Raw genomic sequence first — 13322 nt, 5'->3', positions numbered from 1 at the left:
GCCCTTTCCTGGGTTGGCCTTTTTGTATGGGGCAGATCTCCAGCTCATTATTCATGAATATACTATAGACAACATGCCAAGTGTCATCTGCATTTAAACAAACCATTTGTTAAACAAATTATAACTCTATTGTGTAAGAATGCATCATGTTAAAATGCAAGACTAATCTAATGCCTCTGACTTTTAATCACTCAAGGTTCCTGCCCAAACTGGCATACATGATCTGAGATCTTCAGAAAGAATGACATGCTGATTTGTTTTAATAATACCACTGTTGCACAACAAGCAACATGATTGCTAACCGAGGGAAGTGGCCAATTGGTTACCTAAGCAACAGCATTCTTTCCAGCACATCTGACGATTTAAAGTCTATATTCTGCAGGGAAAAGTAAATTCAGGTTCTGTTGGGTTATTTTAACTGTGGAAGTATCAATTCATTTAAGGATCATAAAAGTTGCCCTGATCTGCGCCTTCTTCTCATTAAATTGCAGTTAACACCATGAAAGTGAAACGTGAATGTTTATGGTTTCAGAACTGCAATCCTGAATTTAATGAGTTTCCACATTCAAAGGAAACGCACCCTTCAGTTGTTTGCAAGTGCTAAAAGCAGGACAATGTAACAGAGAAATACAAATTCATTCCCTTTAATCTAGAGTCACTGAAAATGCAGCTCTGGCCAGGAATACATACCAGATCTACAATCAATATCTTGCTTATATTTAGTTGGTCTCTCAAGTATTTGGCGGTAATTGCAACTGAATTAAAAAAGCAGAACCCCCTGCGGAATAGAGAAGAACAGAGAAATAAGAAAGCAAATCAGCCAGGAAAACCATTATAAATAATGTTCAGAGCATTTTTTTAAATGCTATATGATCTCTGAAGCCATAAATCTGCTTCTGGGAGTACCTTGCAAGATTTTTCAGTCCATCTGCTAACAATTAGAGGCTTCAGAGACATGCACAGGGCAGGTGACCGCCAGGAACCGTGGCGCTTGGAGATGGGCAACAGTCCCTGGTACTTACATGGCTGTGGATTCTTCAGCATGATGGCCTGGGGGCCTTACAACAGCAAACCCATTCTGTAAAAACAAGACAGGTTTTCAGAGATCAGATACGGGAGGATGGCTTGGATCTCCATGTTCTATAGAGTATAAGGCACACACGAAAAGATCGAAGTGTATAAGAGGTTTCAGAGCTTGCTTTCTTGCCCCTATTGTCAGTTCACAGAGTGAACAGAAACGATATATATGATCACATTTTCTCAGATCATGTCTCAAAAAGAAGGCACCCACAGAGCCGGGGGAAGAACAGGGATTTGGGAGTTGTACCTAACTGGTAAATATGCAGGTCAGCTGTTACCCTAGCATGATTCATTTTCAAGAACAACTTCTTATTTTATGACAACAACATCCTATAGAGGGAGAAGAAATTCACTCTTGGTGCAGATTTGGGTCAAAATTTGGAAAAACTTGGGAAGATCCAACGTGAAAATTCTTTAGCTGGATCCTTTTAATGGTTATTTCCACTCCATTGTCAGCAAAATGATAAATTTATACTCATACACTCACATACACACAAAAGAAACCCCAGAAAGGTGAAAAAGAGAACAATGGAAAGCCCATATTTCTTCCAGTCTATAAATTTAGCTTGGATGACTGCCAAGACTTGCAACTTTATTGGATTCCCTAAGTCAATTTCTAGCCCACATTCTGGAATTTTATAAAGAATTCCAGGGCTGAGTAGCAATCAGATCTGTCCATGATCAAGGAATGCCTTAACCTCCAGATTAGTTGGAATGCATCACGGAAAGCTGAGGTAACTCCAGCATGAAGGCAAGGAACTATAAATCCTTACGAAGACAGCGTGCTCAGAAAAGTTGGGTGGCTTGATGTGAAAAAAAAATCATTCATCAGATGGTTCACACCACCTTTCACTTAAGTATGATTCAAGTACATACTCAAAAGATATTTCTGTAATATAGAAACCTAAAACTTTTGAAATAACTTTAATATACTTTAAAATCCCCCTGGGATTTGCTTTTTTACCAAATCTTACTACAATCCTAAAGATAATATCAAGAAAAATAATTTAGGGGCAAGTGGGTGGCTCAGTTGGTTGAGCGTCCAACTTCGGCTCAGGTCATGATCTCAGGGTTCATGGGTTTGAGCCCCGCATCATGCTCTGTGCTAACAGCTAAGAGCCTTGAGCCTGCTTCAGATTATGTCTCCCCATCCTGATTGTACTCGCTTTCTTTTTCTCTCACTCTCTCTTAAAAATAAGTAAAGACTAAAAGAAAATTTAAAAAAAAAGAAAAAATTATTCCCTAGGACTTTAAAATATACATAAATTTACATAAATTTTCTAGAATGTTATAGTAACCAACATACAATGAGTTAATTTGCTACATTTTTGATGAGTATATACATGATCATCTCAGAAGCAAATTATAAGTCAAATAAATCAGTATTAATTACAAATGTAGAAATGGTGGTAAACATATTTCCTACTATTATTCTTAAGGTACTTACTATCTGCCTGGCAATAAAAGACTAATATAAGAGAAACTATTAATGAACCATACAAGACTATAGAGACAAAAATTTTAAGATTGTAGAGTGAGGTCTTAGTGTGCTATTGGACTTCTGAGGATAGATTATTAAGTAAATATTATGATAGGTGCAAACATCCTGTTTGGAAAAACAACAGATATGACACAAGACAATATAATTAGGATGTAATGAACTTCTGTAATTGGGTTCACAATACTAATGATCTTTTACAATTCAATTAAAACTAGTATGGTTTACAGGTAAAGGGCATGAACAGACAATACAAAGAAGAAAAAAAATTCAGTGATCCATAAGAAAAAAATATTCAACTAAATTAACTATCAAATAAAAGCAAACTAAATTCTAACAAAAATATTTTTCCACCCAAGAAATTGGAATTTTTTTTCAATACTCTATACTGACAATGGAATGGTACTTTATACCCTTATAAATGGTGCTTAGAAGAATATAGCCTTCCTGGAAAATAATACATCTGTATAGATTTAGAGCCTTTAAAAAACATTTACCCTTTTAATTACTAATATACTTAAAGAATTTTTGCCCTAAAGGTGTTACGAACTTTGTAGACAAGTATTTATATAAAAGATAATGTTTACAAAAAAATGAGAATTATCTAAGTCAGCTAATATTAGAAGAATGAGCCTTTAAAAAACATTTACCCTTTTAATTACTAATATACTTAAAGAATTTTTGCCCTAAAGGTGTTATGAACTTTGTAGACAAGTATTTATATAAAAGATAATGTTTACAAAAGAATGGGAATATTCTAAGTCAGCTAATATTAGAAGAATGTTCAAATGAATCATGGTACATATTTACCATGAAATATTAGTTAGTCATTAAAATGTTATGAATAGTAAGTAGAATAGAAAGACATCAACTTTGGAAATACTAGTGTTAAAAATAATAGACACAGTATGATATATCTGAGTGATGGTATCATGTGGGTTAGTTTAAATTTATAATTTCATATCTTTTCCAAATGGTTTTATAACAAACATTAATTATTTCATAATGGAAAAAAAATAAACCAAAGATAAAGTTGAGAGACAGATTTGAATTTGTCTTATAGGAAGAACTGTGTTCACAAAGGTAAAGAAACTATTTAAAGGGTAGTCTGGGCAAGAGGAAAAATAGGAACAATGACTCAGAAGAAAGGATTTTAGGAAGTATTATGTACAAATACTTTAATGTATGGTAACTGGAATTTAAATAAAAACTTAAAAAAATAAAGTATTATGTACAAAAGAATCAGTCTGAATAGAAATCATGTTAAAGAACAAGATGGACATAAAATCACATAAATAATTAACTAGACTATAGAGGGGAAAAAAGCCAAAGAAAATTTGAATTCTATCTTCTCTTCTCTCATACAACCAAATTCCTTGAAAGAGGGGTTTGCCTTTCACTTAATAATCTTCTACAGTAACCTCCACCATTCTGCAAAACTGCTTCTGAAACTGCTTGATTTGGGGTTGAAAATTATCTTCGTGCAATAACAAACATTTTCTCAGTCATTATGATCCATCCAAAGCTGTCACTGTGCTCTTATTAACATCAGACTCCCTCACATGTCCCACGTTTTTTATGAGTGCCCCTCTCTCCTCTGAAGCCTAGCAGGGCTGCTGCTTCCACAGTTTGTTCAAGTAGAAGCTGCTTCCTCTCTCACACCTCGCAGCCCTGCATGCAGTACAAGACAGGGCTGGTGTTCTCCTGGTGTTGTACTGCTACTTTGAAAGTATAAAGCCTGCGGCGTGCACCCCACCCCCCAGTACTTTCTTATAAAAAAGGATTAGATCATACACAGAGAAAAGATAAACACAATAAGATGACTGAGACTGAGAGCTGTGGCCATCTGGCTCCCTTTGCCTCCTGTTACATTAGAGGAAGTGTTAGTCCTCCTAAAATCTATTTTACCACCTGTAGTATATAAAATGTGTATATATATATATATATATATATATATATATATATACACACCAAACTATACAAATATACACATTTATACAATATACTCTATACCTCCATTCCACTGATCCCTCCAACTGCCACACTTCTCTTCCCTTTTAGCAAGCAAAATTTTTGAAATGGTGGTCTACCTTTCTGTCTTCTTTCTCCTTATCCTCACCTCTTCCTCAAATTCTAGCTCTAATTTATCTTCCACTTCCTTAGTCCAATAAATAAGTTTTTACTAAGGTTACCAATGGTTTCCATGTCACTAAATCCAAACACATTTTTATGCTTTCAGCGTACCTGGACCTGTGTCAGTTTTAAATGCTATTGATTATACAGTCTTTTAAAAAAAAAAAACACTTTCCTCTTAGCTTCTGTGATTTCATGCTCCCCAGGTTTATTTACTTCTCTCACCTTTCCACACTGACTTTGGAGGCAATACCACCACTCTTGTGGATTCAATTACCATCCATCATCAGATACTTCACAGATTTCTATTTCCAGGATAATCCCTCCACTGAACCAGACCAAAATATCAGCCCGCCTACTTAATATTTTTACTTAAATACTCACTTGGAAGTTCACTTCAAATTCAATACATCCAAGATCAAACTTTGGATCTTCTCTAACTTACCAATGATATCATGATTCATCCAGTGGCTCAAGACAGAAACCAATGAGTTATCCTTAATGGCTCCCTCTCACTAGCCTTCCTCCATTTAATTAATTCATGACTAATTCCTATTGATTCTGCCTCTAAATGTCATGCAAGTCTATGTACTTATATCTATATCTACTCCTTGAATATTTTGCCTTTTAAACTTCCACCTTGCTCTCCATCATTCCTCCAGTAATTATTCATAGTGATATCAATATCAATACATATAGACAATCCCTTCAATATCTTGATTTCTCAGTTCTCTGAGTCCTCACCTTCAAGGAATCTGTCTTCCATTTACAGTCATACTCCTAGACTTTGTCATTACCAGTGAGACATCTATTCCATAATAGTGTCAAACATCCTACTCCACTACAATCCTATTTTCTAGTTAATGTGCTAGCTGCACCGTGACTTTCAATCCACTGACCTTATTTGACTTTTGCTACAACATTCATCCTTGGCACCATGTTCAGTAAACTCCTTATCTGATTAGACTTCAGTCAATATATTCACTTCCTTGCATATATTTTCAGATATCTTGTCTCCTTTTCCTTCCAATTTACTCCATTGGTGTACTGGTCTGCTCAGACTGCTATAACAAAATATCATAAGCTGGAGGGCTTAAACAGCAGAAATTTCTCTAGTTCTGGAGGCTAGAAGTTGAGATTAAGGTCTGGCAGAATTGAGTTTGTGTTGAGAACTTTTCCCAGCCTGTAGATGTCTGACTTTTTCCTAGAGTCCTTATGTGGACTTTCTTCTGAGTGAACACACACAAGAGCAGAGAGAGAGAGAGAGAGAGAGACAGAGAGAGAGAGAGACAGAGAGACAGAGAGAGAGAGAGAGAGAGAGAGAGAGAGAGAGAGAAAGAGAGAAATCAAATATCTCTTCCTCTTCTAACAAGAGCACAACTCCTATCAGATTAAGGCCCCAACACTATGACTTCATGTAACCTTTATCACCTCCTTAGGGACCCTTTCTTCAAATACATTCTAGCAGAGCTAGAGTTTCAACATTACAAATTTTGGGGACACAAACATCCAGTCCATAAATACTTTAGTCACTTTGTCCCTTTTTTCCTTCAACATACTCCACTGATAAAATTATAAAACTGATTAAATACAACTCCTATCTGCTGTTCCTGCAACTAAGCCTATATAAAAGCAAGAAAACTGGTCTTCCTTAAAATTCATGATTACAAACCTCAGACAGGCTCTCCATGATGCCCAGCACACTACATTCCTTAGCCAAGTAAGTCTCATTTCAGAAAAGTATTTCTACCTTCTTCTCTTTCTTCAAGTCTCCATTAACCCCTGCTCACTCTTGACCCAGGCTGATGACTTAGTTTCTTATTCACTTAAAAAAAAAGAAGCAATTAGAATAAAATTTCCTCGTCCTCCTATAATCAAATCTAATCATCTGCCTCCATGAGTCTGATTCTATTTAAGAGCATTAATTCCCCTGTGCACTTTATCCCTCCCCATTTGATCTATTCATAAACAACTCACCTACAGTTTTCCCCTTTCCTTCTGTTGTCATCAGTTTTCCTTCCTATACTGTATTGTTGCCTTGCAAGTAAGATACACATTTAAGTCTCTCTTAAGTAAAACAAAATAAACAGGGGTATCTGGGGGGCTCAGTCAGTTGAGAATCCCACTCTTGATTTCGACTCAGGTCATGGTCCTAGGGTCATGGGATTGAGTTCCAAGTCAGACTCTCCACAATAAGTGTAGAGTTTACTTGAGATTCTCTCTCTCTGTCTCTCCGCTTCTCTCCCACAGCTTGCACTAAATAAATAAATAAACAAAATAAATCTAAATGACAACAGTATTATAATTCTATCATATATAATACATAGAATTAATATAATACAAATAAAAGTATGATAAATATAAATTCTAATATTTTATTGATGATTTAACCCTAAAATTCCTGTGGGGAAATAACATGATTATCTTCATTTCATGAGCAAGGAAATCAAGGCATAGAAAGATTAAAGAACTTGCAAGAGCTGGGATTCCCACTCAGAAGATGTGGCACCTGAAAACAAGCATTTAAACTAGCCACACTGTACAACCTGGCCTTTGCACTACAATTCATTTGCTTTCTCCACCCCAGCCAGTCGCTTTCTTTCCCGCCTCCAGTATGCCTGTTCCCTCTAGCCACAGGCCTTTGCTCATGCTCCTACTTTGGGATGGAATGTCTTCCATTTATATATTCTCTCCATTTACCTGGATAACACCTCCTTATCTGCACAGTTCAGATCTAACATCACTTTTTCAGAGAAAACCATCTCTGAGCCTCAGTAGGTCAGCATCAGTTTCCTCTGTAACATGCACGTGGAAATCTGCCGACCCTGTTTCCAAGAACTTATCTTTGTTTGTAATGATGTACCTCTTAGTGTGATTGTTTTATACTTTTGATTACTGTAACTTATATAATGTCCCCACAGTGAGGTTACCCCTTTATGACTTGGTTTCCCATTTTATCATCTAGACTTACACAGTGCCTAACAGCCAGTGGTTGGTAAAGAATGATCAAAAAAATTTGTGAACAGTTATCTTTCTGGTTTTTACCTCTCTGGTTTTTCCTTTGATCTTCTCTTGGCTGTAAGTTCTTCCTTATCTCAAAGGTCCCAACTTTTGCATCCCAGCTTTTTATGGGAGGTTGTCTATGAAGACTTGGAAGCATCACAGTTTCCGGGTGGCTGAATCAGTTCAGTTGGTTAAGCATCCAAGTCTTGATTTTGGCTCAGGTCATGATCTCATGGATCATGAGTTTGAGCCCGGTGTCGTGCCCTGCACTGACAGGGCAGAGCTTGCTGGGGATCCTCTCTCTCTTCCTCTTCCTTTGTCTCTTACCTTCTCTCTCAAAATAAATATAAATAAACTAAGAAAAAAAAAAAGACTTGGGAGCATCTTCTTTCTTAGAAACACATAAACTATTTTGTTCCTTACAATTAATGGAGTCTTTGATTGATGAACTATTGTGCAAAAGTGATTTAAAATGACACTTTTTTCTGGACAGAAATTTCAGATTTTCACACTGGATTTTGAGTCTCTTAACATGGAATTTGTTTTGTATTTTTCTCTACCCTTTATTGTCTGGCAAAGAGATTTATGTATGGGATACCACTTGAACCAGGGTTTTCCCGGGCTCCAGAATATATATACAACCTGGGTGGCTCAGTTGGTTAAACGTCCAACTTTGGCTCAGGTCATGATCTCATGGTTTGTGAGTTCAAGCCTGCTTCAGCTTCTGTGTCTCCTTCTCTCTCTGTCCTTCTCTCACTCATGCTCTCTCTTTCAAAAATAAATAAACATTAAAAAAATAAAAAAGAATATATGTCTTCAATAAATATTTCTCAATGAACCTTTTTAATATTCTACTAGCCTGTATAATGTCAAGAAAACCTATATATAATAAAGGATTCAGATGCTCAATTTATTATTTTATCTGTTGCTAACAATAACATTTTCATTTCATTAAAAATTATCTGTTTTTCAAACCTTGAAGTTTGTATAATGCCTTTACTTAATCTCCCTTAATTTTTGAGCGTCTCAGACTATAGTAGTAAAATCTACACGTTCATATCTTTTTAAGTTTTTTTTCTACTTTACTTCATGAAACAACTCCTTGATGTGTATTTTATTCAAAGTTATGAAGACTAAGTAGTTAATCTAAGGAAACAAATGCTGAAGTACTTTTCTGTAACTTTGTATTAATTTAATGAAGATGTATTTTATTTTAATAATCTGATTTTTAAAATCTTTCAAGTTCTAAATTCTCTCCAATCACGAACATACTAATCATAGAGTCTGGGCAATATTTTAGTCACTAATGGCAACAATGTTTCCAGAGTGTACTCACATCCATATTTTTGCTGTTGTTGTCTAGATCAGTATTGTGGATGCTTCTCCTTGGTTAAAGAGGAGAAGGACATGTTCTCTGATGTCATCATATGGGGAAATTCAGGAGACTATCTACTCCCCGTATATAGCCATGGAAAGGGAATCTATGACACTGTCTATATGTAAAAATGGATTTGAATGAGACAGAAAGTAATTCAATCATTTAAGACTATAGACTATTTTTATAACAGATGACATTTTTATTTTCTGGTCAAATTTCTCAAAATGTCAAACTGTGTATATTCTTTATATGCATAGTGAAACCCTCCCCAGGCAGTAAGCAAATCACTAGAATTACTTTAAAGGTTTGGGGGTTTGTTTTTTTTTTTTACCTCACCTAACCAAAATTCAAATGCATAAGCTCAGTTTGTCCTGGCATGGATGGAAACTGAATATTTGGAAAATGTAAAATAACCTGATCATTTTATTTGTTGCACTCACTAAGATGGTCTTGTGAACAGGAGAAATGTATATTTTTGTTTCTCTAACATCCTCATGACCAAGTAGGTATTCAATGGATAAAAAGAACCATTAGTAATTCCAACCTATACAGAGAAATGTAGGTTTCAGAACTCATGTAAAATAAGGGCCTAATCACTACTGAGGAGAGTAATGTAGAAAGTCAAGAACACATTATATTAAAAAATTAGCCAATGCATATATAATCCAAAAGAGGAAAGTAAAAATTATTTGTACATTTTCAAAAATATTGAACAATGATCTAGAGCTTAAACTACCTATAATATAGCACCTAGTCCCATTAGCAACTTTATAATTTTGATTTATTCTTTATAAAAACATAACCACAATGCATAGCACAGAAATTCTCTATGATATTAATAAACTGACAAGAGATTGTTTTTTGTTAAAAGTAGTTGGTCAAATATTAAATTTTTACTTAACCTTTTTAATGTAGCTGTTTTTGAAAGCTATAACAATAAAATCAAAGAACTCTATCCTGCTTAAAAAAATGTCTTATGTATAATGTAACTGTGTACTATACAAAGACTAATTGAGCATGTCAGACCACTTGATTGGATTCTGTTTTTAAAAAATTCTTTTTAAGTGAACTGTTAATTTAGAACTCAATAATGACCTCCCAATGTCTAAACATTACTACTAAAGTATTTCTAAATGTACTTAAGTATCAATCCTCAGTGAAATACTATGTATGAAAACCAAGCACAGCATGGAAAAGCTCTATGGCATGTATTTCCAAGTAAAGATGTGATGGTTGAATTATTATTTCAATACATTTTCTGAATTGGAAATTCATATGCAGTGGTTTATATGCTTGAAAAATTTCACTAGAAGCCAAAACCCCAGCAACTCCATATTCATACTGATGCATTATCAGTTTTGAAAAAGACTTTAAGAAACATCCGTTTACCTATATATATTAAAAATAGTTGGAAGTATTATAGTCTACTTTCCTATTAAATAATAACTCTAATTATCAAATATATTGGTGAATAAGCTATTGGTGCTAGTGAAAAGAAGTGCTGAAAGTAACCAGAATCTGAAATTTAGTCTATGCTAGGCTAGCACAACTTACCTCTCAACAAATCTATATGCCTATAAGTGACCTTTTTAACATCTCAAGAAATGTGCTTGCCAAGTATACAAGTCTTCTATATGACAGATTAAGAGTAATAAAAATAAAGCATGCATTAGCTGGCTTGACATGTTTTAAAACTTATTTACAGTAATAAAATTTCGGTTCTTTATATTAAGTTGCACAGAGGGAAGAAGTCAGAAACATGGTAAAGATATAATGCTTCTGTAAGATTTACTTGTATGGAAGATCCTAATGTTTTTCTATTAAAGTAAAATTTTGTTTTTCAAAAATCATTGCTTGAGATGAATATGTTGTTTGCTGAATCCTCTTTTTGGGTGTTTTAATTGTTGTATGGGTTAGTATTCTCTTCCTTCCTTCCTTCTCTTCCTCCTCTCCTTCTTCCCTTCTCTCCTCTTCCCTCCCCTCTCCCATCATCTCCCTTCCCTTCCCTTTTCTTTTATCAGGGGTGGTGGGGTAATAATATTTGTTGTAACAGGATTTAAAATATAAACAAAACCACACATCTTGCTACATTAAGCACTTTATAAGTATTCCCTTTCCTATGATTCAGATAAAGTGGAATAAGGCAAAAATGTCCATCAGAATTCTCTAGCACCTTGTGAAATATCCACGATGGTTCATGGGAACTTGTGGACTGTTCCCTCATCTAAAATGGTGCTGGTTACAATCAACATAGTATGCTATACTATGGTATGAAAGTCCATTCTTTCAGCTGAAGTTGAAAATTGTTCAATTGTTCACGTATCTTTGTTGAGATCACTGGATGTTAAAATTCAGAGTGAAAGATCATTCATGAAAATTGAATGAATACTCCTTCCCCTCCTCTTACTTCCTGGTAATGGATTTGGGGATTTAGATTACTGGAAATCAACTCAGGAGCAGAGAAAGAAAAACAGAGAGGAACTCCTCCTGTCCTGCTTCTCTGACTTGTTTTCCTTGTAAGAGCCTGTGAAGCAACTGGCTCAGATTCTACTTTTCAGGAAATGGCTCAGGTAGAGGAGTGTTAAGAAGATGTTAAAAAACCTGCAGTCTCAAGTTGACCATTATGGATATAACATGCCCTATAACAGCTCCCACTCAAAGCTCCTAATGAATAGTGATCGCACACCTTTTGTGTATTCTGAGTCTTCCTCTTCAGCTACCTAATATCTGTGATGAAAAGTAGTTCCACATGATTTATAGTATGACAATAATAATGTGAGTAAAATATTCTTCTTCCCAGCTTTCATTTCTTGAAATAAAATTTCATTTGGAAGTAAAAAGAAAGTCATTAAGTCTACTAAATACTGGAAATAATTGGTTCACCCTATCATGTCTGTCTTCATTAGAAAGGATTAAATTATATCATCTTAAAGATCTACTGCTGACAAATGCTAGACTTTATCTACCTGGACATAATTCCATAAGTCTTTGAAAAGTACTGTATATCTTTACTGTTAATTCTATCTATAAAATTTATTTAATGTTTTATTTTTGAGTGTGAGGAGCAGAGAGAGGTAGACACAGAATTCAAAGCAGGCTCCAGGGTCTGAGTTGTCAGCACAGAGCCCAACACAGGGCTTGAACCCATGAACCGTGAGATCATGACCTAAGCCTAAGTCGGATGGTTAACCAATGGAGCCCCTCAGGTGCCCCTAATTCTATATATGAAATATTAAATCTTGGTTTGGGATTCTTTCTAAAGGGAAGGAACTAAAACAGGAATGTAAGGATAAAATACGGTGTTGTAGAATACTTGAACATTAAGTCAGTAGGTATCTTCTAATAATATCTGAACTTATAAAATTTGACAATGAAATCAGTAAATCAAGGTCAGTTTGCTGGGTTCCCTTTAAATGCAATTCACTGGTATTCATAATATTTTGAAATATGCCAATATAGTCCTCAAAACCAGTTAACTTCAGCCTTAAAAAGGATTTTTCTAAAAAGACAGCTTGCTTTAGAATCAATGTTATTTATCTACAGCTTCTGAGGAAAGGAAATTTCACAAAGAGAGTTTGTCTCTTACATTCTAGAATCTGGGAGGCTAAAGGAGGCAGGGAGATTTGCCAAGAAAACAATAAGGGACATATGGGAATACCATTTTGTTTCTTTGAGGGAGCTCAAAGGAGCCAGGAAAACAGGAGCCCAGCATTAGCAGTTTAACTGAATGGTGGACCCCAAAGCATATGCACAGCTGCCAGCCCTGCTCCCTGAAGAATCCAGAAGGAAGAAGCTTGATGACAGCACTTGAAAACAGTTCAAGGAAGACTGGCATTTGTGGCCTATAATGCCTACAGCTTTAAGCCTGGCAAAGATGTGACTATAGACAGGAATAAACAAATTCATGAAAAATCAGTCTCCTGGTAGAAAAGAGACAAGGCATTTGATGGTACTTATGTTACACATAATTTAGGTTGAGCCCTGTATGAAAATCATTATAATAGGTCCACTATGAAGAATTTTCTATTGGGAGGTGGGAAGACCATCAGGAGAGGCTTACTAGGGCAATCATGACTCACTAAAAGCTATTTGTTTAACAATCAGTGGTTTCAGCTGACACAAGGTCCAACAATTTTAATTCCCTGAACTTTTTGAGACATGACTGGTTTTTGGCCCACACTGACCAAAAAAATCAGGTATTTTTCATTATGTAAATAGAGCCTCAATATG

The 13322-nt window shown here is 35.3% G+C and overlaps 1 protein-coding gene across 1 annotated transcript in view; it reads right to left on the bottom strand.

Annotated features, from left to right (window-relative positions):
• The window catches only part of HDAC9 (histone deacetylase 9), a 912954-nt gene that overhangs the window by 190379 nt on the left and 709253 nt on the right, over positions 1–13322 (bottom strand). The window contains exons 20-21 of the mRNA XM_029929772.1: positions 1023–1078; positions 691–778 (exon numbers count right to left, since the gene is read on the bottom strand). Coding sequence (XP_029785632.1) covers positions 691–778; positions 1023–1078 — 144 coding nt within the window. The remainder of the gene's footprint in view (positions 1–690; positions 779–1022; positions 1079–13322) is intronic.

The sequence above is a fragment of the Suricata suricatta genome, chromosome 2 (assembly GCF_006229205.1).
Source record: "Suricata suricatta isolate VVHF042 chromosome 2, meerkat_22Aug2017_6uvM2_HiC, whole genome shotgun sequence".
Taxonomy (NCBI): domain Eukaryota; kingdom Metazoa; phylum Chordata; class Mammalia; order Carnivora; family Herpestidae; genus Suricata; species Suricata suricatta.
Note: the sequence above shows the minus strand (reverse complement) of the source record. Positions and strands in the feature narration are given on the sequence as shown.